We start from the raw sequence: 26,506 nt of genomic DNA, 5'->3' as shown, positions 1-26,506 counted from the left end.
TTCCCCACGCTCCCTGTGACAGTTCTTTTCCTCCTGTCACACTCACCTCTGCTGCCCAAGGGTGTGGGCTCCTTCCTGCTCCCTCACAGCCTGAAACAAAACCGAACTCCCCTGTTTTTTTACCGCTGCCAAGCAAATGGTTGCTGCAACATTTGCAAAGCCCCTGTTGCGGTGTAGGTTTTCTCCGAGCGACACGTGTGAGTGGCAGGGTGGGTGTCAGAGCTGAACGTGCTGCCCAAGGAAGAGGAGAGGGAGGAAGGGTTTTCAGAGGGACACTCCCTCTGTAGTGGCCTTGGGGCACGTACCTCGTGTCTTCTGTTCAGTACATGAGGCAGCAGTGCTCCCATGTACCCATCACTCATGAAAAGACTGGCAGCAAACACGCAGGCGTCATCCCCAGGTAGAGCCAGCACACGGCTGGAGCACACACCTGGAACCACAGCTGGAAGGCATTCCTTGTTTCAGCAGTAGAACATGATTGCAGCAACCCAGACAGCCCATCCACCTCCAAAATATTAGACTATGCTCTCGGGCAATGGTGGGACAGGGAGCTCAGCAGGTTTTCTCTGCCCATGGCCCCTGGGGACAGCCAGGCTGAGATGCCCTGAGTGCACTGGCAGCCCTGAAGCCCTTCCATGGCCACATCACCAGGTCAAATTTGTTCTGTAAGAGGAGGTTCCCTAACACCTCCCACATTTTGTAGCATCACATCAAAACCAATCAATTGAAAGACCATGGGGTGAAAGAGGTCCCAAACAAGAGGGGAACACACCATGTATCTCATGCTTTGTCATTTGAGGGTGGTTTTTCATTACTGCGTAAAGTGGAATGAATTACTCCTAAAATACATAAAGGTCTGGCATTTTTAATGGGCTTCAGAATGTCTAAATGTATTTCACAAAACTGCTATTCATATGCAGTAATTCTAAAAACAAGACAATAGATGGAAATACTGTGGAAGGGAGACTCATAACTGTGTCTTTCTGTTAGAAGATTGGTCTCATTTTCCTGTGGTTTTCTTAAGCTTCAACAATTTGGGCTAAATTTTCTATTCTAGGAGTCTGACTGAGATTTTTAAGTACCGGTCAGAATAGTTTTTCACCGTTTCTGAGTGAGAGAAAACACAGTTGTTAGTATGCTTGGGTGAGATGAAATCTGTTCCCTCCTTCATCTTGCTCTTACAAATCTGTAGTTGAATTACAGTCAGAAATTGTTTTGAAAGGACAATTAGAGCAACAATGGCACGAAGCTTAGGCAGTAGGAGAATGAAAATTGTCCTACTTTAATTTTGTTCCTTTCATACATATGTGCCATAGCACAGTCTTAATTACTGGAGCTGTTTTTTCAGAAGGGAAGTATTCAAGCTGAATAGAAGATCAGTTTACTTCTAGAAGGGTAAGAGCAAGCCTTCCAGTCCACACCACCTGTATGACTGACAGCAGTAGAGCTTAAGCATGGAGGACAAGGAGAGTTCAAGGAGATGCTCACCCATGGGAGGTGATACCAACTTCCCTGGGATCCAAGCAGTCTGTCATGAGCTGTGACCACATATCAGGAAGCAACATGATCCATGAATATCTCATACAGGCCAGTCTCTGCAGCATCTGCTGCCTTATTTCATCCTCAAATGAGCTTTTGGACTGTAAGCAGATGTTTTCCCGATACAAACATTTAACCCTTGAGTGAGAAACCCTTGGCAGGAAGTGCTAGCTGGTCCTCCTGCAAAACTTCCTGCTTCCACAGCTTTGCTAGGCAGAGCTGCTGCAGTGAGCATTACAGTTATCCTTGAGATGAGAAGCTGAAACAGTAGAATTTTGGTCACAAGGCATATCACCGAAGGAACAAAGCATTCATCCAAGGGGCAGCAGCCTTCAACTGGATGTAGCAATGAGCAGCAAGTGCTGGGTATCTCTTCCACGAGCACAGCTGGGGCCTGCCTAGGGAGAACATCTGTCCACAGAAATGACATTGACTGTTCCACTCCACTGAGATGGTTCAGTCTGGTCCAAATTAGGGAGCATTCACATGACCTGTCAGCAGAACTGGGGATGCTTAACTGTGGAGCAGCACAGCTGGATGTGAGAGAACTTCAACCCAAGGAACAATGAAATGTTTCTGAACGTGCAATGGCATGTTCTAAAGAGGGAGAGCCTGGCTTGTGGTAGCTGCCCAAAGTACCTGCATCTTCAGCTACTTTGGCCTTACTCTCACTGACACTGTTTCTCATGAAGAAACATGTTTCTCACAGTGAGCCTGAGCTCTGTAGTCAGTCCTACTTGCACAACTTTTAAAAGATTTTGCTGCCTCATTTAGGTATTTAAATAAGTACCACAAGAGGGTCAAAGAGGAAGTTGGCCATTTACTGCAGATTTTTTCTGGTAAATGACAGTATCCCCAGTATTAGTGTTCTTTCTGTCTGTCTGATTTTGCTCAGTGGTAAAGAGCCTCTGCTATAGTAATCCAGGGGACAGAAAACATTTCTAGGCTGTCAGTAAGAAAAGATGGGGAATGTAACAAGAGTCTTACCTACTAAGCCCAGTGGCTTCATGATATCTAGTGCTATTGCTGCTGTTCTTCTTTATGATCTTTTTTTTACATGGGAAGGAACAAGTGCTCTGCAACTCTGAATATCAAACCAACACTGCTAGGCTTCAGGATGTGATGTTCTTTTAGCTGGCAGCCTAATAAAGTCTTTTTTAAGTATCTGAACTTCAGGTAACTTGTACGAAAGAATAAAGCATGGATTCCTCTAGAGGGTTTGGGGGAAAGATCCACAAAAAAGGATAGCTGCTCAGTATGTCAGCTGTCTTATTTCTGACTGTCCTGCCACTGAGCAAACACTCATCACTGGGGGTTTCACTGACCCCTCTAGTTGAGGTTGCATCCAAGCGAAATGATTGCAGCTGAAGATTCTGTCTTACTTCGTGAGCAAGTTCCCAGTCACACTGAGTTCTCAAATAGTTCAGGTTTGGAGACTTCACCAAAGTGACCAAGAAGACAAAGGTACTATGTAAAATTAAAGTTAATACGAGCTGGAAATTTGTTCTTATAGGAACAGAGTCAGACTGAACTCCTAAGGCAAATTTTGTGTTCTCCACAATAATTTAATTCGGTTTCCTGCAACAGACCCTTCAAAGATTATAGCACACCTTAGCTAAAAGGAACTGTGTACTTCTGTGATGCAAGTGGAAAAGCTTACAGCTCTTAATCTTACTGCCACCAATGAAATTCTTAGTTTTGATTCCTGGACTCTTGAAGAAGGAAGGGAGGAACAAGGAAGCTCCAAGTCTGCTCCTTCATCCTTAGAGCAACTCAAGTCCTTCCTTCCTTCCTTCCTCTGTGTCTACAGTTTCCTTGGCTTGTGACCTGTGGTGTCATGGAAGAAATTTGGAAAAAATTACCTGTCTTCCTGCATTATGGGGTTACTTTTAGGGACAGTGAGTATGAGATATACGAAAAATAAATCCCCAAGCATGAAAATAACAGAGGAAACAAGCTTTATTTTTATTATTTGAAATTTTTGTGCGTGGTAAAGGTACACATTTGACTCTGGTTTTCCTACATTTCCAAGACAGAGTAATTTTTTTAATTGTCAGCTAAAGCATTATGAATACCATGGCACACAGGAAGCTAAAACTACACACACGCGCACACACACGCACACACACAAACACTTTGATGTGCATCTTTCATCCTTGACCTTAAGGAGAAAAGGTTTGTATTTAGCCTCAACGGATTTAAAAAAAAACAACCAAAAACATCAACAAGAACAACAACAACAACAAAAAAAAAAAAAAGTGAAAAGAATATTTCATTATGAGTGTCAAGAGAGTGCAAGGCTTACATATACACAAAACATATATTGACTTACAAAGATGGAATGTACAAAAACTTTTAAAAAATGTGAAAAAAAGAACTGGAAACACTCCTAGAACTGGAAAGTTGCAGCGTATCAGCTGGTAGAGATTTCTATCAGGTGCTGCTGCCATACACTATGCAACTCAGGGAGCATTCCCATGTCATAAAGCCAAAGGAAAAGTGTCAGGGTTAAGGCTGTGTTGCTCACAAACATCGACTGAAGTGCTGTACATTCGTCAGAAATAAAATGACCTGTTAGGAACCTTCCCTCTTGGGAGCACAAATACCTTTTGTACACTTTCCACTAACAGGTCAAATAATCACTGCTCACAATTCTTGAAGAAAATTTTCATTATACATCATGATTTCATAACGAGCTGTCTCCCAAAACTGAAAGTAATTTCTCCAAAACAAATACAACATATTGGGCACTTATAGTTCTCATTATGGCAACACTAGATCCTTAGTTATAAAAAATACTGACATAAAATCAAAAGCCCTCTAGCTTTTACAGAACAGATGAGCATTTACTAGTAAATAATTCTCCATCTTCATCAGGCAAATGCGTGCCTAAACCATTTTCCTTTTCTTTTTCAATACACTGATGCTGCTTTAGCCTATGTAAAACTCTCCTATTGTTTATATTGGATTCATCTGAACAGATCCTTTTATTCTATTCACAAAACAAGGAAAATACAGTTGGCTAGTTTGTCCTAAAATGCTCCATATGACACAAGATCTAATAACCTTTTGAGATTACTTTTGAGTTGAAGATTAGTTAAATGAAGCACATACTTTCACCATTCATGCTGTGCTGCTAGTCAATTAGCATTCCAGGGAAGTCAAGGGGACATTTGGTTATACCTGAAATCTGGCAGCAGTGTGCCTATAAAGCCTTTAATAAATGCTAACAACTCAGCAAATCACGTAGTGCAATTCTGACCTTCCCTTAATTGGATGAGAAAAAAGTCTGCCAGTTTTTAAGTGCAGAATTTCTGCTTTGGTTGCTCTTTGTAAGGTTTGTAAGCCAAGCATTTTAGCAAAGTTGGCTTCAGAAGCACACCGTAAAAGCAATGTGTTTCTCAGTTTCCTGGTGCCAGGCAGGTAAGGTCAGACCTTGGAAGGGAATGCTCCATGCCACTAAATTTGCAATTGCAGTCGGCATCATTGGCTATCAGAAGGAACTTAGAATTAATGACATTTTTTAGGTGCTGCTCTGGTGATAATATCTGAAAATCCAAAAGACTACTCAATTTTAAGAAAAAATCCACAAAACCCCTAATAGCTTTGAGCTGGGATGTAAGGGGGTTATGTGCAGAATTCAGTATTTCATCAGGATGCACTGGGGTTGACAAGGGTTATTTAAAATCCTGATAAACAGTGCTAGACCAAAGGGACTGAAAAGCTTTTGAAGAAAAGTGTATACATGAAACAGCACAGTTTTAAGTATCTGGTTTGATATATAGGTTAGGATCTGATTTCCATGCTTCTCAAAGTTTCTGACAACAGAGGATTTGGCAATTTTTTCTGGGGGTAAACACGCAAGCTTAGTAAAATTGTATTATAAAAATCCATATTTGGAATTAAATATGATAACTGACAGCCACAGCACATTTTCCTAAAGTTTTTATCTCAAAGAATCTGTGCAACCCCTTCTCTCTATTAATAAAGTTCAAATGCTACACACATTTTCTTCATTGATAAATGTGCCATTTAAGAGCCTTCCAATGTCAGAAACTGTTATAAGGGCACTTAGAATGAAAATTTGTTCTACAACTTCATTAAATTTTGATAGGACAGTTTATTGTGTAATGACTGATATACCATCTTCAGAATTTTAGGACAAACTCAGTTCAAGCAGAGGATATTTTGTTCTCTTAGCAACAACAAACTTGAATATTAATATTTCATAAATGTTACCACCAGTTTCTTAGCTTCATTATACAGTCCAACCTTAAGCTTCATGCACAAAGTATTTATTCCAATGAAATTAGGAAACTTATATTTGCACAGAAATTGGAAATTGCCTTTATGTGCAAAAAATAAACAAAGGAAAGAAGAGGAAATATCTTTAGGAAACAGTAATTAAAAACCAGACAAACTCCCCATTTAAGAACCTTGGGGTCTGCATTTTTACAAGTCAACTGTAACTTTACAAAAAAACCATTAGTTTTTCTCAAATTCATTGAAACAACCACCTTAACCTTTTAGAAATAAGACAAATACTTATAACAAATAATTTTATCAAAGATTTCTTTCCATTTTGCAAACATGCTTAAAATACTCCCTTGTTCCTGACCCAATGCCCTTTTGTTTCAAGGCCCTAAAAATGAGAAAAGAAAGACAGCACTTCCCAGGCTATTGTAGGCACTGGCAGCATACTCACCAGCTCCTCAAACAATGCTTAAAAGGGAGCACCACTCTATCTATATTAGGCTACAGTAGCAATTCAACCTTTGACCACTGGATATAGAAATAAGAATAAAGCCAATGCTACTTTAGAAAGGACAAGTTCATACTTAAAAAACCCCCAACAAACCAAACATTAAAAACAGAACCATGCCTGTAAGCATTTCCAGTTAAATTAATACTTCAACAAAGAACACATTAGAGAGATCTGGCAGAGGAAGAAGGATAATTTTTCAGAGTACTGCCATTGTCAAATATCCTACATACGTTCCAGTTTGCTGAAATAACCACATTTACTTTTTTTTTATTTTTATGTCAGCCAGTCAGTCATACATACATACATACATACAAACAAATTGGAACAAATCTCACAGTCCTTGTTTTGTCCTCTTAACAAAATTCCCTTTGATGAAGGACTTCAGGAATTGGTTCAAATTAATTTTTATTTGCAACATATTTTTTCTCACATAAAAACAAATAGCTTTGGTAACCCTTGGCTTTCCTATACAACCTCTGTTTACCACAGTTCCTTTGGTTGTATAATGTAGGTCCTCCACAGGGGTACTTCTCTGGCTTTCTGTCCTGTGTGAAGCTGCATTTTATTTTTTAGGTTAATACAATGAGTTGCCGTACGGAAACATGGCAATGAACACGTACGAAAGAGTGGCACACATGAGGTTAATTGAGTTGACATTGTAATAACCCTGATCCTAATGAACTAGTTTGGTGTCAAAAGGTCTGTTGCTATACAGAAATTCCGCTCCCACTAATGTATCGCTACAATTAAGTTTTTCCAGAGCTTTAGAAATGTCAGGTCTCTGCAAAGTCTTCCTGCACATTGAGCAAGAGGAAGAGTGAAAAACGGTTGCACAAAACAATCCTTCATTAATTCCACATGAGTAGGGAATTTGCATTGATTCTCATAGTGCTAAACACTGAGCTGTGTTAGGTCTGACAGTTAGAGCTAGACGGATTTTGTGAGACTTAACCTTATACTAAAAGGACCTACTTGTTATACATTGTAAGACTGAAGAATGTTAAAAGTGAGATAACCTACCATGACAATGAGATCTAGGAGATTCCCAGGATCACCTCTGGGTTAAATAACACATAAGAATGATACTTCTTTAAATTTGGAAGCTCTGAGCAGGAGCTATCCTTCGCAGTCATCAAAAAGCTTTGGGGACTTCTCCCAGACTTTTCTCATTTTTGCCTAATGAGTTAATTCCAGTTCCATAGGCTGCAGTTTGTGTTTAATATCACATCGTCTTTATGAATTCAGTTACAGGGATTTTTTTATTAACACTTACAACAAAATGTTCAGTGAGAAACATAAGAGGTGCAAGTCCTATGTAAACAAGGTAAGTTTGGAAATTATTACAAGAAGTCCGTAGGAGACTCCTTTGTCATTAAAAATTAACACAAAGTAGTTCTCTAGGATCTCTGGATCTCTAGGATGAGTCTTTTCTTAAGGGTGGGTGATTATCCAGCTCCAGAGCTTGTTGCTACTGTAAGTATCGATAGACCTTGAAGCAGTGATTTCCAGAGTCTGCAACTACAACGTGGCCATCTGAAGTAAGAGCCAGACCTTGGGGACCATAAAGTGGGTCAGCAGAGGTGTTAATGTAGGATAAAAATGATCCACTTCCATCAAAAACCTTTGAGGGAGAGAAAGCACAGAATAAATGTTATGAATAAAAATGAAAAGTAGCAGACACAAGTCTGCTCTCAGTTATACTGTTATACGTCTCATTTCTGAAGCAGTTGACATACAATAGAACAAACAAGGGCAAAATCTTTTCCGTTATCTCATAATATGCAAGTTTCTATACAAATGTATTTTCTTCTTAAAAAGAACATATTAAAGCTTTCAGGATCTTTGGCAAGAATTAACACACAATTAAATAATAATAAAAAAAGCACCTCAGCTGTTCCTTGTTCTGAAAACAGTCAACTACAATAAATCAAACTTAATCAGGAACTCAACCAACACCTTGTTTTCCTAACAAATATTACTGTTGTGGCTAACCTGATTCTTGGGTTCCCACACAGAGAAAGCCAGGAATTTGTTTACCCTGTTGACAGTGCTTCCTGAGAGCAACTCATAAGCAGCTCTCTCAGTTTTATATTCAGTGGAAATAATACATACACTTTATTATTTATTAGGTAGTCTTTGGCTAACAAGAGCACTTAAAAGATAAAAAGTGCGCAACTCTCATAACTTAAAAGCAGAATACTTTCTCAACATTTAAAAAAGATGATAAAACTCTGCTGCATTCATTTCAGGTCATTTGCTTTTTCATATTTTCCACTATGTCTCTAATCTTGTGTTACAGTGATTATAAATGACTGTTATCTCAGCAATGCTTGCAAATCTCCTAAGTCATCATATAACTTTTGGGGAACTACTTGGAGCCAAAAGCCTTGGTCACAGTGGATATTAGAGCTGCCAGCAGCCACCCTGAAAAGACCACAATCTGACACCACCAGTTCTGAAAGTGGACATGCTTCTAATCACTTCTAATGCCGATGGTGTTTCTTGGGCAGTCTGAAAACTTCAGTGGCCAGAGTTACCAATCAATTAGTTTTTTAATCAAGCACCTTTGAAATACAGAAACTTCTACCTGTATTCGGCTGTTTCCCCAATCAGCTACGATAATATTTCCATTAGAATCTACTGCTACTCCAGTTGGTGCATTAAATTGTCCATTTCCTTCTCCATTTGATCCAAACTTCAGCATGAATTCTCCCTCCTGGTTAAATACCTATATGGGTTAAAACAAAAACCTTAATATAGCATGGTATCAAATATTAGTAATCTAGGACTACCAGTTCACCTGCTAATTAAAGTAGGAATTGAAGAGTTCCCAGGAACACACAGCCCCTACACACACACACACACACACACTGAAGATGGGAGAAAAGGTGTCCATCTCTCCCTCCACTCCATTACACCGTACAGTGTTTCCCTTTGCACTTCAGATCTGATTAATCTCAGAAACAGAGGCAAAGGGCCACAGAACCCTTCTGCAGCTTGTGCATCTTGAACTAAAAAGAGCTGAATGCAGATAAAGCACTGGGTTCTTTGTTTCTGTAGAACTAAAACGCAATGGAGCAGATATTCTCTTCTCTGACTTCCATAATCTAGCACACACTGCAAATCATGGCATGCTGCTCTCTGCATAGACAGTTCAGCAACTGAATTCTCTGTGACACTAACAGGTTTAGACAGTAGAAAGATGGAACTGATCAATGACTATTCTGTCAGTGACCTGGATGCACCAATGGGACCAAATGAGATACAAAATGTGTCATTTACATAGTACCACAGCCATTTCTTAAATATTTTGGTCCATCTTGGACCCAGGCCCAGCTACAGCACAAGGTCCAACAGTGTTCTTGGAGACTGACTGTGGCTTGCACAAGAAAATGCAAAGACCTGACAAGTGCCAAGTGCATACTGAAGTGCTGATAAGGTGGAAGATGTCAGGAAATAATTCTGTTCTCAAACACCCACAGTGAACAGGAAAAAGCATTTGGGGAAAGAAGTTAATGAAGTGCACCTGAGGTTAGTGCCTCAGATGATTAAAGAAAATAAAATAAAATTTAAAAATAGGCAGCTAATGAAAAAAGCCAGGCAAAGATACATTGTCCTCTTCCTGAGATAAAGGAACCAAATGAGAGAGAAGCCTACACTGCACAGGATTTTCCAAAGAAGATGCCCAAGGAAAGGAATATCCTTGAAGGTTAATGGGGGCAGGAGAAAAATGTTGCTGAGTGAGCTTGTTTAATTCAAGACACTGGTGGCAGGAAGCAGCTTTGGGACTCATAAGAGTGAAGTTAATTAATTTAGTTATTTATAAACTAATTTATTATTTAAAAGAAGAATCTCAGCTCTCAGATTATAAACTCTCCAGAGTGTCAACAGTTATATGTTCCAATTTAGAGAACACTACAAAAATAAGAATCTTTTCCACTTAGCACTAAATTGTAACAAGTAACATTTTTATCCCATTGAGTCACACCAGAGACAGATGGGACACTGTGTTCTCATTAGAAATGTAATAATTATAAATTCTCTAAGATGCCACACTTCTTACATCTTCTCACTTGCTTTTTTTTCATTTCAGTTTGCCCTTCCTGTTAAGCCCCTCCAGGCATTCTTGTTACCAGGCAAACCTTGCTTGTGGAGAGGTAATTGATGGAGTCATAGGCCTCCTGCTGCTTTAGGGCTCCTACAGCAGTTGGTTTCTGTGTTGTTATCCAAACCACGAACTGCTGCTTCCTCACAAATTCCAAAAAGAAATGCAAACAAGGTTGCTGTTCCAAACCTAGGTGATTCAGCACTGCTCAGGACACAAAGGTGTCTATGCTCAGGCAGCAACTTCCTATTTCAGGTAAATATATAAAATTTATTTTTTCAATTAAGAACAGTGAAGAACTAGACTGAGGATTCCTCTCTGTGTTCAGTCAGAAAAGGCATTAGGTGAAATTCCGAGGATTTTGTTGGTGTGTGGGACTGACACACATGTCCTAAACACCCAGGCAGAACAGCGTCCTGTCTGTGTCCTCCTGCTGCTGCTTCCTGTAGAGGGAGGGTACAAGAGCACGCAGGAAGTGAATGAAAGGGAATGCCCAAGAACAAGCACATACAGGTGAGTGATTCCTCAAGTGGCCTGCATCTCCTTCAAATGCATTTGCCAACACATGTCCGCATGTTTCCTTCAAGGGTTTATTACTGGGACAAACAAATATACTCCCTATCATACCATGGCTTTAACAGGCCATGAGTCAGGATTTCCCGTGGGTGTAAGGACTAGTGGCCACTTCTGCCCAGTCCAGGAGGTACTGAATGAAAACCAATAGTTACATGGGTTTTAAGAGAATCAGGCTGTAAAATGGACCCAGTAATCTTAAAGCTTATAGGTATGGAATTTAAAGACTGTCATGTATCTTTACTTTTTTATAATTTTATTCAGCTAGAAATATGGAAAGCTTTTACAGGGAAATTCAAAAGCCAGACTCTTAAAAGACGACAGAACACAGGATCAATAACAGCTTTGGCAGAGGGCTAATAACAATAAGTATTTTGAAATTATTTATCTGAGCTACAACTTATATTTAAGTAATTGAATTAGAGACCATTACAGCGACACCAAAGGCAATGGACTATATCTTCACTAAGCAATGCACTGCATGTAAAGTTCTCTGAAAGTGCTGTCCTTAGAGCAGAGTTCATACATATGGACTGTGATCTCTTCGGTTTTAATGATACTTTATCTTCCCCAAGAAAGTACCATAATAAAATTCAAATGGCAACTTTCCAAGTTGCCATTAATTGACAGTACCTTGACAGAATGATTATGAAAATCTGTAATGATAATTTCATTGTTGCTGTTTACAGCCGCAAAATGAGGACCTGCAATGCAGAAGAAGAAAAAAAAATAGTAATACCATTAAAATAAAAAGTATGGTTAAATTTTTTTAAAATTGAGCCTGCCAGAATATTATGTTTGGCTTCTGAGTGACAGTAGTCAAATTGGGAATACCAATTTCAAATTAAGAGTAATTTTACTTCATGATTTTTTAAAAAAGCTCAGCATGCTTATTGTAAACACAATTTCCTTTCCAACCAGTTGTCAGCTATTATTATTAATAAGCATTATTCATTTCTCCCTCCCTTGTATACATATGACTATGCTGAGATTTATGGGCTTATTAGCAAGACAAAACATATAGTGCTTAAGCATAAAGTTGTGTATACAGTGAAAATTGTTATCAGAAATGTTCCTGTAAAGTCTTAATTACAATATTTTATGCTCTATGTGCTCACATCTTATAAGCATTTGAGCAACAAGTTTTAGAATAAATACAAAAGTTACTTAGAAGACCACTCTAAGGGTGGCATTTTTTTGCTTCACGTTGTGTGTATTGAAATATGTGTGCAAATTTGAGTAAAAAACAAATGGTAGCTTGAAGACAGGCAAGTACTCAAAACACTTGGTGCTATTTTGAGTTATTAAACAGAACAGACCTCAGTTTCAATTTTTGCAGTGTATCAGGGTAAACTATAAAAAAGGTGAAAAATTTTACTCTGAAAACAGTTCAGTATTGGTGATTCACCTGTTTTCTGTAGCCTATCAGCAAGAATGGGTGATATATTTCTCAAATGCGCTGTTAGGAAGTATTTGTGTACTTATTTTCAGGAGGTGTTCTTGCAAATTTTCAAATGAAAAGAAATTGAGATACCCAGAAAATTTAGCTGTGTTAGACCCCAAGCTTTCATAAATTATATGTATTATACCATAAGACATTGCAAGAGATCTCAAGATAAAAACACATTGATGCTATTCCTCTCTTTCACTGTGAACCAGTCAAAAATCAGACCAATGAAACTACATACTAAAAATGACCCAACACCTGTAAAATAACCTGCATACCTAATTTGTCATCTTCCTTTCAAATTTTGAAAGAACATCTATTCACTTAAAATATATCAGTTGGGGTTGCTTGTTTTTTAAACATAATTGCATGTTCTACTTGAAAGACACCATGTGCCAGCAGTCAGTTGAGTATAAATGGCAATTTCCCCAAACTTATATTGGCTGTTCCATAACTCTGTCTTCCTGATCTCAATCTTAACACTACCCCATTACACTCATTTTCTAAGAGACCACTTAGAGTATTGGGTTTTGTGTATCTGATGATTGGAAACACAAAGCACAGCATTTGAGTTGATTATGATGAACAGCTTAGTGCGGCAATCACAAAACACTTATAAAATGCTAGTTAAGATCAGTCTTTCTTGGGTCACTGATCTGAAATGCTTCCAGGCATAAGGAGGTAGATGAAACAATCTGGTTACAGTTACATTTGCAGAACAGATGTTGCAGTCTGCCTGACTAATCAAGCAAATGGTGAAGTGAATAGGAGCTGTATGTCTAGCAGAACCTCTCCCCCAGAGGATAAATCAGTAGGATACAGCATCTTCAACATGCTCAAACATCATGCAAATGTGAGCAGAAGAGGCAAGAAAAGGGGATTTACATATTACCATCAAGTGTACCTGCAAACTGCTTGTCACCATTTCCTCGACTACCGAACCTGGTGACTATTTTCCCATTTGGCTGGAAGATGAAGACACAGCATGCTTTATTGTCCACTACAATGATGTGTCCATTACGATCCACTGAAACACCTTTGGGGCCCATGAGCTTTCCAGACCCAATTTTGGCCTAAAAGGGAAAACACAAAACAGGAAAATATGTTGGCATGATAGAAATCAGTTAGTACAGCTTAAAGATTGTATTACAGGCACACAGCAGAACAGAGAGGCATTTTTTCCATCAAAAGTTGGAACTGATTGTTTTTATCAGATCTTACTGTGTAGTTTATAATTTTTTCTTTAGCTGAAAATAAAGTCTGCTTTCTGTATGCCTTTTCTAGACTGAAAAATCTGCCACCTCAGCAACTGAGTCCAAATATACAACTTGTAAGAAATACAATAATCAGATTTGTGTGACTTGATAAACTACAGCATCTGTCAGAAATATCTGTATATCCAGCATTAGGGTACCAGCAGGATAGGCAGACAAGCAGAAGGGGCTTTTGTCTCCTATTGCATGCTATTCCAGAGTCCAATCACCACCTTTAAGGACAGGAAAACGTGACTTTATCACCACCTGCATCAAAGCAGTTTTGGCGCATCAGGGCTGGGTGGGATGTAGGCTATGATGTCCTCTGTTGCCTTTCCTGGGTTAGTGAGACACCAGCACCTCCTCACTGCTCTTGGAAAGAATTTGAACAGCGTTAAAGCTCAGGCTGACCTCTCTATCTTCCACCAGATTCCATAAGAGATTGCTTCACTTGCTGCTTAGACACATGAAGTGTCAGCTGAAAACTGCAAAGGAGAGAGGATTATGTTGCCAAACAGCAAATTAAGCAATATTTGAAACACTAAACAAATCAAAGCTTGTTCCTGTCTTAGGTAAATAAAAGTATTTCCACCATTTTAAATAGGCCTTGTGACTATCAAAACCATCTGCCAGCATAATCAGCAACAGGAAGGGAATTGTATACAATATTTCAATGGAAAAACATTCAGTGGAGATGAGATGGATCTCACAACAGTAAATTATTTGAAAAGGCTAGAGAGCTGTCAAATCCAAAAATGTCAGACGCATCCTTTAGCAGGTTTAAAAAGAAAGGTTCTAAAAAGAGGATCTAAGCAACAGAGCATGCAGAAATTGAGACCAAGCCTTCAAAGAATCCATGAGCTACCTGGACATATACTGAAGAAGACTCTAAGATTGCCTCACGATCCATCCCACATTTTTCACTGTTCTGCTCTTTTTAAGGCAGAGATTCTAGAAACTGTTTTAGTCTACATAAAATCAGTTGGGTTTTGACCTTTATGTTAAAAAAAAGTTATAAATACCTAATCATTTGTGTTGGAATGGAGCAACTTGCATCCTGCTTTTAGCCATTATTTAAAATTTATGGATAGATTTGAAAGCACTTATCCAGGCTGGTTTCAAAAGTCTGTACTGGATCCACCAGTACAGTGGTACAATCCACAAAAAAAGCTGTGCTGAAATTATGGATTCTAGAACTTTCAGATCCTGTAGTAATTCGTGAGAGAGACATCCTACAAACTGAGGTCCATATCTGGGTGAAGAACACACTTTTCTGTTTGCATTGGAATATAAATTAAATAGATACTAAAATATTCATCTTATTTATGGAATAAGGCCATCTTTCACCTCACTGCCTTTGCAGAGTGACACAGATCGACCCCTAGAACAAGCAATGCTTAGAATCATAGAATCATTTAGGTTGGCAAAGATGTCTAAGGCTGAGTCCAAGCATTAACCTAACACTCTCATGTTTACAATTAAACCATGTTCCCAACTACCATATCTACTTGACTTCTGTGCCCCTCTCCCCTCCCTCCTGCAGCTGGTGAGCAGCAGTGGGACAGATTACAAAGCATGGAGAAAATCCATTGCCTAACTCACTCCTCTCATTTCCCTGACGTTTTCAAAGCAAACAGAGGAGCTCTCCTGCCATTAGTAAGTCACATGCTCCTATTCCACAGTACATTCTTATAGGTGGGATTACAGGTAAAAATAGGAACCATCCTAAAATAAAGCCACCTGGGCTCCCTGAGGATAGCTGCTACCAATCCACTACACAGCCTTTTTCAGTCTCCAATAAAGAAAATTCCAGGGAGTAAATCATGCAGCTTCAAGACTATGCTTAGCCAACATTCGATGATCATGTGTCAGTTTTATGTTCATGTACATATACTGTTATAAATTGCAAAACATTTAGGCAAAATCCACCTAATTGAATCATGCTAAAATATACCCAGGAAAAACTATTAAAAATTATTTTCTGTTCACCAGGGGAAAGATATGAGCAGACCAACAAAATGTATTCAGGTTTGCGTAACAACAAAGCAGCAAAACCATAAATCAGATGCAAATCTGTAGTTGTTTTTCCTTTGGGGTGATTAAATCATATTCCCCTCTTTCCTTTGGGCTGCCCGCGTGGTTGTCTGCTTGAGCATTGCACCACCTCCTTACCAGCTTTCCAGGATTCCTATGGAAAATTACTCAGACTCATGAGTACAGTGTCTTCCTGCCCATATAAACACATATGGAAAAACACCATGAATAAATCACATACTACATTAATGGGCACTCAGTGCTGAGAAGAATAATAAAAATCACTATTCTTGGGCCAGGTTTAAAATATAATTTGCAAGCAGCAATAAAATATGCCCAGCTAGAGTTTGCAATGCTTTTTACTAAAAATCTGTTTCCAGTTTAGATCAAAATATGCTGATGACACATTACTGGATCTGGCTGAACATATTCTTTGTATATTTTTATTTCAGAAAGTTTCTTAGAATTATAGGTTTGATTATTTAGAACAGAACATTATGAAATCCAGTCACTCCTGTTAAGTGTATGAATGGAAGTATTTTCAGGCTTTTTTTCTATTAGAAATGAACACAGTATAATGAATCATGTGTAAGCCCTTAATACAAATAATGTGTTTAATTGAATTCAGTCACAAGGACATTATGTCCCTAACTTTATAGGCTCTTAGGAATTTAGACTGGTTTTCAAACATGTGTTTATAAAGTCACCCTACCAGGTTAGAAAATATTCTACTGTGGGATATTCCTAAAGGTAAAGGAAACAAAAAAAAAGTAAACAAAAAAGAAAACCAAAACAGCTAGTCTGCATAAAAATTGATGAAGACTTTTCATTATACAAGTAAGTGTATTATGGCTATGTTTAACTTTACCAATCTTGTTGCTGTCTGACAGGTTCAAGATTGTCAGGAATTAATTTAAAACTTCCAACATACCATCTTTTCCTGTTTGAAAACTTCCCTAATAAGGAGATACAGCTTTGTCGCACATTGCAATATCACACTTATCCACAAATAAGTGGATTTATCATTCATATGACTGTCAAAATTCAACTGTGACCATTTAACCACACTACCTATTCCTATCTGAACATGCAGCCAACTTCAGACAGCTCTTTCCCTCAAGCCTTCTAATGAGACAAGGAAAAAGAAGTCTAACATATAAAATGTTTCCTTTCATTTTTTCCCACTTATCTAAACTTGACCTTGACTCGCAGCCCTGTTTGGTTGATAACAAGATCATCATCTTATATACAACTCTTCAAGACTAGAAAGAAAACAATTCTCAGAGGAACAGGAGTCATTCTCTTGGCTCTGCTGTCCAGTTCCTTCACTAGGTTTGAACCCCACACTGGTGAGGAGCTGGTACAGCTGCTTCACCATGCCCTCTCTCCTTAGCCTAGTGATATATCTGCTGTAACAGTTTCCTTAAGCAATTTCAGAATACTTGACAGAGGAAGCCAGCACTGTTACCTGTCTTTTAGAGATGAGAAGAAAAAAGCACTAAGAAGTGAAATGGAAGATTACTAGCCACCCATGAGATCTGTGGCATGGCCAGAAAAAGAAGCCCTGAATACTAAGACCCAATCTGAGTCTTTATCATTTACAGGACAATACAGCCTTTCATTTGAAGAAGATTGTGTTTTGGTGCAACGTTAGATTGGAGTTGTCTGCCTCTGCATTATGTAAGTTTTACAGCCTTGAGAAAACAGAGTTCTGTCTTTGTTGCTGCCAGCAACTGAGAAAGGTGACACTTCTCTGCCTGGCAGTGGAGGCTGCCAAGGGGAGTCGGTCCAGTTCTGTAATCAGGGAGATGCCTTGGCCTGATTCCAGGGAAATTTGCCTTACAGCTCACATGACTATTAAAATTCCACTAAGGGAGAGTAAAAGTGTAAGTAAATACAGAAAGAAGGGGACAACATAAAAAATAAATAGATTAAGCTCAAAACAACCCCCTGGTAATGCTGAGTTAACAACTAGCAGGCCACCTGCATCAGAGGTATTATACAACAACTTGCAAGCACAGTCCTTTGAAGGCAAATGCCATCATTCCTTTTTCTCTCTCTCTGTTATCTTAGCAAGCACTGCCCAATTTAATCTGACAGGGCCTCTGTAAGAATTACCATTGCCAACACACAAGAAATTAAAAGGCTTTGCCCAGATTCCCACAGGCTAGATCTGTTATATCTGTGTTCTGTGCTTCTGATATATTTTATTTCACCCCATCATAGAATAATATCCTGAGTTGGCAGAGACACACAAGGATCATCCAGTCCAACTCCTGGTCCTGCACCATTATGCCCACTACAAGACCCATCCCTTCACAGCACGGACTGTGTCCCCTGTCAGAGCCTCACACCCAGTGGACATGATCTTCCAGCCCTGTGTGTCCCCACGGTTTCCCCATGCCCTGTGCTCACCCCACCCACACCCCTCCTCCCCAACACAGCTGTCCAGCTACACAGCACAGGATGCCCTGAACCACTGCTGCACCCCCTACTCCCAGTACTGCTCCTCAGCATGGCCCTGTGCCCAGTGCCCATCCCTGGCTCCATCCCAGCGCTCCCCTCTGCCCTGCTCCTGCTCTCCCCAAGCACATGCTCAGCTACCTGCCCTGCGCCCAGCTCCTGCACATCTATGCTTATGCCTACACTCTGTATAAAAAAACACCTCTACAAACACTTGTTTATTTCTCCTTCCATAAATATGCCTCATTGCATTCAATCTAAAAATAGTATTTAATATCATTGATGTTTCATCTCTCATTTAATCAGTCTAGTCCAAAGAACTATGAAGTCTGATGCATTAATTTGTATTAACCACACAAACTTGCCAACATTACATAGCTTTTGCAATCCAAGAAAAACACTGAAAACAAAGCTAGGCTTCACATCTGAGGAACTACATTAATATTTCATTTTTTTCAATACCTGTCTCCCTGCTGGTAGTGTATCACACATAGGGTCCTGGCTTCTCCAGAGCTTTTTCCTCCAGAGCTGGCACCATCCAAAATACTGGATTTACAGCATATCTTAAGAAGGAAGGAAAACAAGCCCTCCATGCTCTGTGTCCAGATCAAGCCAGTTCACATTAAAGATGTTAATAATTATTTACAACACACTTAGAATATTCAGGGTTTTTGGATTCTTTACTAAATCACATGTTTCTTTGGGTTTGTTTTGGTGTTTTTATTTCATTTAAGGACTTCAGCCCAAACCAAGGTTTTCCTGCGTAGCTGTACGTTTTCAAAATTACTTGACAAGTAAAATCACATTCTCTCTGCAAGTGGAAGTAATTTGTATTTTTTTAACACTTGCATTACATTTTAGTATTGTTTTATTTTAGCTTCAAGTCTGTACATAATGTGGATACTTCTAGAAGCAGACATATCTGTTTCTCAGATGGAGGTCACTGAGCAAGCACATTCACCTATTTGCATCTGTCACGTTGCAAAGACAATTCAGAGGAAGGCCATTTCTTGGTGCACACATGAGCAGCTCAGAACCTGAGCTTTTTGGTCATTAGGCTGCCAGAAAATTAGTCAAACAGGCCATTTCTCTCCAATGCAGGACTCCAGAAATAAGTACCTATGGTAGACTGCTCCCTGCAGGTCCATGACCCCAAAACCAGGGAGTACTGCTAACCTCTGCCAGAGGTGGCTCTCCCTAGTGTGCATCACCAGGCTTGCTAACACACATTCAGAGAACAGCACCAAATGGAGGCAACCTTTAATTGTCTCTGGAACTGCACTTGAACCCAAGCAAAATAAATATTGGAGGCTGGAAATCATCAATGTAGTGTGGTAGCTGCCATCTTATTTTACTCCCATCAAAGGGATCAGAGATGCTATGAAAATATGAGGTGTGCTTTCCTTAGAATTTCTGATTTCTGAAACATACAACATCATTACTGTCTTCCAGTTTTTTCAGAGCACAACACACCACCTAAAACACTCCTGTCTATGCTGTAGCACTGGAGCAACACCCTGGGTTACCTTTCTTTGCTTTTATTAGCAACAGGATCATACATGGATTATACACTTTATTTGCTGGGAATAAAAGATGAAGTCATAATGAGTCTGCTACCTTCTTTTTCTCCTCCATATGTAACTGAAGAGCTTCATGTACTTGTAAGATTTAGTGTTTGTGTGTGTGCATATATACATCTGCACACACCCTTCTGTACAATCAGAGTACTAAAGATGTGAAGGTTGCTGAGCTAGTCCAACTAGCCTTGCTGGCTAGCTATCCTCAACCATAAGTTACTGAAAGGTATCTAAGCACCCAGTATGTAGACCCGTAAAATGGAACATGTTGTCTCTACTTGGTATAACATTCGCATTACTGCTGTGATCTCCTCCTGTTAATTATACAGTGTGGCTGTGTCAGAGGTTTCCACGTCACAACAATTGAATTTAGACTAAGTTACAGCCAAACTATGTAGTTTCTTGAAAAACAGTGTTACTTTGCATTCCTTTGTAAGACAGAGAAAGCTCGGGAGAGTTCACATTGTAAATCGTACCTTAAATTTTCCATCTGCTGAGAATATGCTAACCCATTTGTTATCATAGTCTGCAATAATGATGTCACCACTGGGATGCACAGCCACTCCTGTTGGCCGCTGCAGCTGGCCAGGAGACCTTCCTCGTATGCCAAAACGGCTTTTGAACTGACCATCATTGGAAAATATCTGTAAGAGAAAACATCAATTTTAAAATTACGTCTGCATATGATCATCTATGACCATCACTTATTTCTCGGAGCTGAGATATTAGCAAGTCACTAATGAGCACTTTATTCAGGAAGAGAGTTGGGAACATGAACCACTTTTACACAGTCCATATTTGAAAGTGATATGTCTAATTTAAGAAGCTTCCATCTGGACCTTAATTTCAAAAAAGGAAATTCTCTGCAGTTACATTGCACTGTTTCTTCAGTGATCTCAAAGTACTTCACAAACATTAGTGAATTAAGCTTCACAATGTCTCTCTCAGGTGACAGGGAATGGTATTATTCCCATACTAGAAATGAGGAAACTGAGGCACTGAATGACTTGGCCGCAGTCAAACACTAAGTCTGTAGAAAACATAGGAATATGTCCACTGGTTGTGTGCCCAAGCCAGGTAACTAGACACTGAAGTTCCTCTGAAGTGGCTACAAATTATGAAGCATAAGGGTACTGATGAATATTTGATTCTATCTCTTTGAAAAGGCCTGGAAATTAGTTCTCATGGCATGTGGCTTGCTGGTTCTCACATACAAGAACAAGCCACACGCTGTTGCCATGTTCATTGCTACCACATGGGCAGCCTGGAGAGTGATGACAAATTGTTAATGGTAAAAAAGATACATGGCAAGCAAAAGAAAAAATACAGCTTGATTTTCACACAGCTTACAGAAGCCAAGAAATTATGGGTGTCAAGAGTGCTACCACAGAAAAGATTTGATCATGGTATCAGAAAGAGAAGTCAATTAAATAGACTAAAAGACACTTGAAAATGACATCTACATGTTTATTTTTCTATTTGTACTTCCTTAAGAAATTATATTTGTGGCACCTTGCCCTAGATTTACATTTAAAAACATGAGAGTGATAAAATTTACAATGTAAAATTATATTTACAAAAAGGCGTTCTTCCAGATTATTGCACAACTTATATTTTCATTCACTGCCAAACATCATAAGGAATGGAAATAAACTCTGATTACATACTAGATATAGTAAAGATCTGAAAAAGATAGCTGCAGGTCAAGAAGAGGGAATGTTAATAGATGGTAAGTTGAGCTTCCTTTGTACTTTTTATATCTGCCTGAATTGTACAAAATGTGTCTTTCTGGGACTACAAAAAAGGCAGAGGTGTGGGGGCAGGAGAAAAACACTGAAAGTGGCATATCCTCATACCTGCACACACTGGTTGTTACTGTCTGCTATTAATATTTTTCCATTTGTAGATGCAGCTACACCTTGAAGATTTGTAAATTCCCCTTTGTTTCTTCCTTTGGTGCCTAAAATTGAACACAAAGCACATAAGAAATCAGGTTAGACAGGACTAATCAGTTAGGATCCAAATGCCAACACATGCAATTATTACATTTCTGATCAAAGGATTTCTATTTTGAAGAGTTCTTCTCACTGTTACAACTTCAAAGCACCCTCTCAGTAACAGATACCCAATTCTACCTACAAGAAGGGATTGTTCAAGGGACTGTTCTCACTCTTCAGCAGGTGTGTCACCCAAGCCACCATCAGCATTAATTGCCTCTTTGGCCTTCATAAATCAGTGTTCACAAATTGCCTCTTGCATGTGGGAAGTAGTAAAAGGTTTTTACATAAGTGATGGACTTTTTTTAAACTGTAGTTCTTTATCGTACCAAAAAGGCAATTAAAGGGGCAGCACATGGGAACATACAGAGGCTCAGGTAAGAACTTAGACAGATGACATGGTTTTAGTGCCATTAGCTAAGTCTCCTCAGTGAAATCACAAAGTTGGGATAAAACACATCAATTTGGATGGGGCCATTTCAAGACAGCGAAGTTTCCTAGTCCCTCATATACAGTTTTCAGTCATAGGCTTAAAAAATTCCCTTAGCAGGGAAATTCAGATGAAGAACTAGCTTTGAACAAAAGGGACTTGTGGGCCAACGAAGACCAACACCTGGAGATTGAATGCTTATGGAGAGACCTTGGATTTTTCTAATGAAGGAGTGTCTGCACACAGAGATCTCATTTTAACACGGGATAAACACACTTGTGATTTACATAGAACTGTAAGTCTTTTACCCAGTGGCTTAATGTGATAAGGACTTGTAAAATGCCAATTTTCCACAAAAGTTCATTAAGTTGAGGCAGCTTATTACTTAGATGTTTGTTCTGAGATGTTCCAAGGAGCTTCACAGAGCAAACTGATGTCTTGAAAAGATCAGCTCTGAAGTGGCTGGTCCAAATTACACCTGGAACACAGGAAAAGGACCCAAATTCCTGATTTGTTTGTAAAGGAGGCTCAGAGGTCTTTAGAAAAGACTGCAGTAATGATTTTGGAGTCCAAGGTTATTCTTAATAAATGAGGGAATTCTGAAAAAAACCACCAAACAATCACCAATTCTATAAGCTGTTCTTTCCAAGACTTGGATGCAGTGCTGTTTTTCCTGGTTAAATATTTTTACAAGCATTCACTGGCTGTGTATCTGACATTAGTTGGTTCCAATATATGGTTTTAACTGAAAAACTTGTATTTCATTTTAGTCAGTCAAAAATATCCTAGAGCTCAGTGATTAAAACTGTTCTGACTGTTATGCCTAATAGAAGACATACATATCAGCTCTAATTTGTATTTAGCTTTCATCAGGGATGTGCATGCTCATAACAACCCTCCTTTCTTCTGTGGTGAAGGCTGTGGGATGCATATTTCCTGTCACTTGCTAACGAGTAACATTTAATTTCTCTGCACTCAGTGCTGCAAGAATGTCCCTTTGTTTCAAGGCTTATTTTCTTCAACTCCATCTGCTTCATCCTCTAAGCACGGCAAATGCTTCCCAGTTTTTGTACTGCAAGGGAGAAGTATATATTCAGGGAATAGTGAGTTACATACCAATTACATTACCCATATTTGAGCCATTTCTGTTTATTCTTTTAATAAGCAGTGCCTGAGGGATGCATGCAGCAATTTTTTTCCACCATATGCTAATGATAAGTTTCCTTTTTGCTTCTTAGCCAAAGAGAATGGATGAAAAGGGAGAAACATTCCTTTTACTACTGAGAGTAAAGGGAAAACATTTGTTAGAAAAGAGGAGGCATAAGCTAGAGCATCTGGAACTAACTAGCACAAACTTTATGGAATGTATGCTCCTTAGCCTTAGAAAAATGTTCTTGAAAGTCAAGGAATTTTGTTTTTAAAGATAAGAGAGACCTATATAAAAAGTTAGTCAGTGTTCTTCAGTGGAACCTTGTAAATATAAATCAAAGGAAAAACAGAATAAATTACCCAGGAATGCCACAGTCATGTTTCACAGTAAGTTTAGGAAATAGCAGTTTATTACCACAGTGTGTAGATGAAATTCAACTCCCTGCAATGTCCTTGTACCTAGCACTTTGCAGCTATTAAACCTATCACCTAGGTCCTAATTTGCATACAGGTCTATAAAGAGTCCCCTCTGCAATGGCAGAAATTTCTCTGCAGAAGAAAGCTTGTTTCCTAATGTATGTTCAAGAGGAAATCAGATAACTTTGAACTTTCTGTTTTGAATAATTCACTACACCAGCAAAGATCTGAAGCCAAGCACAGGCACTTCAGATGATGAGAGGAAAGCCTGTAGGAAAGTATGTCAGCTTCTGGAAAAGCAGGCTTTTGCAACTGACTCTGCAATACCAAAGGATGGTAGCACCCCTCTGTAAGCAGAAATTCCTTCCTTATGAACATACCTGCCTAAGAGAGAGTCTTCAGCAAATCTTTTACTGCAAGATACTACACCCCTCTGTATCAAGGCATTTCATGTTTTGTCTTCTCTCCATCACAGGCAGTCACCCATCTCTCCTTAGCCTAGGGAGGCACCAACATTTCAATTGCACAGGCCTGGAACCAGTAGGAGCCTCATTCCAGTGTTTCCCAAGCAGCCTGGTTACGAGATGAAAGCCTGCATCTTTTGTGCCCTTTGTTGTCCAGCCTTATCTCCCTCCTGTTCTGAGCTACTGCAGAGCACAAAGGAGGAAAAGACAGATATTTTACTGCAAGCTGCTGGGGATTGGGAGGAAACAGGAGAGATTTCAAAAGGGGAAGGCTGAACAGAGTTATTGGGAAGCAGATCTGTGGCCTGTGAAATATCTCATTTTATACCGTTTTTGTATACAGATAATAATCAGATTTTTTTTAGCCCTATCTAATTCCTTCTGGTATTACTGAGCATAGCCTGAACAAACCAGTTAATTTAGCTCTCAACAAAGAAAGTATGCATTTTCTGCTCAAGACGATTCTAGCACACATAAAAGGCTTCATAATTTCAAACTTTTACTCTTGCACAATACAAGCCATACTGAATCTCACAAAAAAAAAAAAAAAGGAAAAAAATAATCTAAAAGCCCAGTAACAATCACAGGAGATGTTGAAAATTACATCATGTAACTGTAACAAGAATCTGTTCTTTAAGTCCTGGGAATCTGAACAAACTCGTATAATGTATATTTTTGATGCTCATAGTAAGAGGAGTGTTTTTTGCTTTCTAAGTTTTACTAATATGAATAATGACCCCCCTGCTTGCTAACCTAGATTTCCCAGCTTCCTAAAACACAAAGGAAAAACATGTCAGTGCCTCCAGCAGAAAGGGAATAGATTCAGAGAGACAAAAATCAAACTGCAGAAATATTATATATTATTGGGAAGACTTTACAGGTTGTGAATGGCCATAACCTGTTGTGTAGGTACCATTTCTTTCCTGCCTACAGCACTTCAAATAATTCTTCTTGGACTCTTTCCCGTGTGGTACTGAAAAAAAGGGTAAAACTAAACATTGTGGAAAGGTCTGCATACATACTGCATAGACAGCCACCAAGGAGTTTTCTTGTTTCCAAGCTTCCTTTCTTTTTTCCTCGGAGTGCCAAAAGATATTTAGTCAAATCTTACACATTAGAAGGATGTGATGCCCCCTTTCATAATAGATGCAGTTGAAATGCTAAAGTCTCTCCAGTAAAACTGCACTGAATTGTTAACCCTATGTGCTAACTGTAAAAGTAATGTCAGTCTTTCTAATCCAAATTCCCACGTAACTCTAAGTTTTAAAATGTGTCTGTTGGTTGAAGGCACACTTTGTAACCTTTAAAGAGGAATGAATAATTCAGCAGGAACTCTGGCAGATATGCCCACATAGTAAAGATGGACTGATTTGTGTTAATTTGCTTTACACAGCATCTGTCCCTAAAAGCTTGGCCAAGACCACCTCCAATCCCTGCTTGTGCAGCAGAGCTCATCACCACAGACAGGTATGCACAAACCTAGGAATAGGCACACCTCAGCAGATCTTTGCTAGCACAGCAGCCACGCCCCAAACAACAAGAGTCAAATTCAGGCCAGGTCTCTGTCATCAGCACATCAGAACTATGCTGGGGACTTTGCCAGCAATGTGACATCAAGAGTTCTTCCCCCCCGTCCAGTACAGGGATGACTGCAGTGCAATGCAATGTAGGCCTGGCAAAATTTCACACAGGCTGGGGCTGACCTGCTGTAAAGCAGCTCTGTGGAGAAGGACCTGGGGATCCTGGTGCACAACAAGCTGTCCCCGAGCCAGCAGAGCCCTGGTGGCCAAGAGACCAATGGGGTGTGTTAGGAAGAGCATTACCAGCCAGGCAAGGGAGCTGATCCTGCCCCTCTGCTCAGCCCTGGTGAAGCCCCAACTGGAGCACTGTGTCCAGTTCTGGGCTCCTCAGGACAAGAGAGATATGGAGCTCCACGAGTAGGTCCAGTGGAGGGTGACAAAGGTGATTAAGGGAGTAGAATATCTCTCTTACCAGGAAAGGCTGAGGGAGCTGGGCCTATTCAGCCTCCTGAAGAGACAACTGGGAGGGAACCTCATCAATGTCTATCAGTACCTGAAGGAAGGTGACCAGAAGATGGAGCCAGGCTCTCCTCAGAGGTGCCAAGCAACAGGAGAAGAGGGAACAAGCAGAAACTGATACACAACTGAATAAGAAGAACTTTACTGTGCAGGTGACCAAGCACTGGAACACATTGTCCAGAGAGGTTGTGGAGTCTCCCTCATTAAAGATAGTTAAGCACACTCTGGACACAATCCTGTGCCATGTCCTCTGA

General features: G+C 39.5%; 2 protein-coding genes across 17 annotated transcripts in view; both read right to left on the bottom strand.

Annotated features, from left to right (window-relative positions):
• MND1 (meiotic nuclear divisions 1) overlaps positions 1-347 on the bottom strand; it is a 39,355-nt gene extending 39,008 nt beyond the window's left edge. Inside the window, exon 1 of the mRNA XM_085059866.1 lies at positions 306-347. Within this exon, the coding sequence (XP_084915992.1) occupies positions 306-347 (42 nt within the window). The remainder of the gene's footprint in view (positions 1-305) is intronic.
• A 3,133-nt stretch (positions 348-3,480) lies between these two features.
• The window catches only part of TRIM2 (tripartite motif containing 2), a 127,309-nt gene continuing 104,283 nt past the window's right edge, over positions 3,481-26,506 (bottom strand). For 15 of the 16 annotated variants that reach the window (XM_085058525.1, XM_085058533.1, XM_085058534.1 and 12 more), the window contains 6 exons: positions 21,613-21,716; positions 20,233-20,400; positions 13,322-13,502; positions 11,616-11,686; positions 8,892-9,032; positions 3,481-7,925 (listed from right to left, as the gene is read on the bottom strand). In XM_085058525.1, coding sequence (XP_084914651.1) covers positions 7,773-7,925; positions 8,892-9,032; positions 11,616-11,686; positions 13,322-13,502; positions 20,233-20,400; positions 21,613-21,716 — 818 coding nt within the window. In that variant the 3' untranslated portion in view covers positions 3,481-7,772. The remainder of the gene's footprint in view (positions 7,926-8,891; positions 9,033-11,615; positions 11,687-13,321; positions 13,503-20,232; positions 20,401-21,612; positions 21,717-26,506) is intronic. The other variant, XM_085058539.1, reaches the window with a different exon arrangement.

Source organism: Lichenostomus cassidix, chromosome 4 (genome assembly GCF_008360975.1).
Source record: "Lichenostomus cassidix isolate B80296 chromosome 4, HeHo_3.0, whole genome shotgun sequence".
NCBI classification, from domain to species: domain Eukaryota; kingdom Metazoa; phylum Chordata; class Aves; order Passeriformes; family Meliphagidae; genus Lichenostomus; species Lichenostomus cassidix.
The sequence above is the reverse complement of the archived record's forward strand: the minus strand, read 5'-3'. Positions and strand labels throughout refer to the sequence as shown.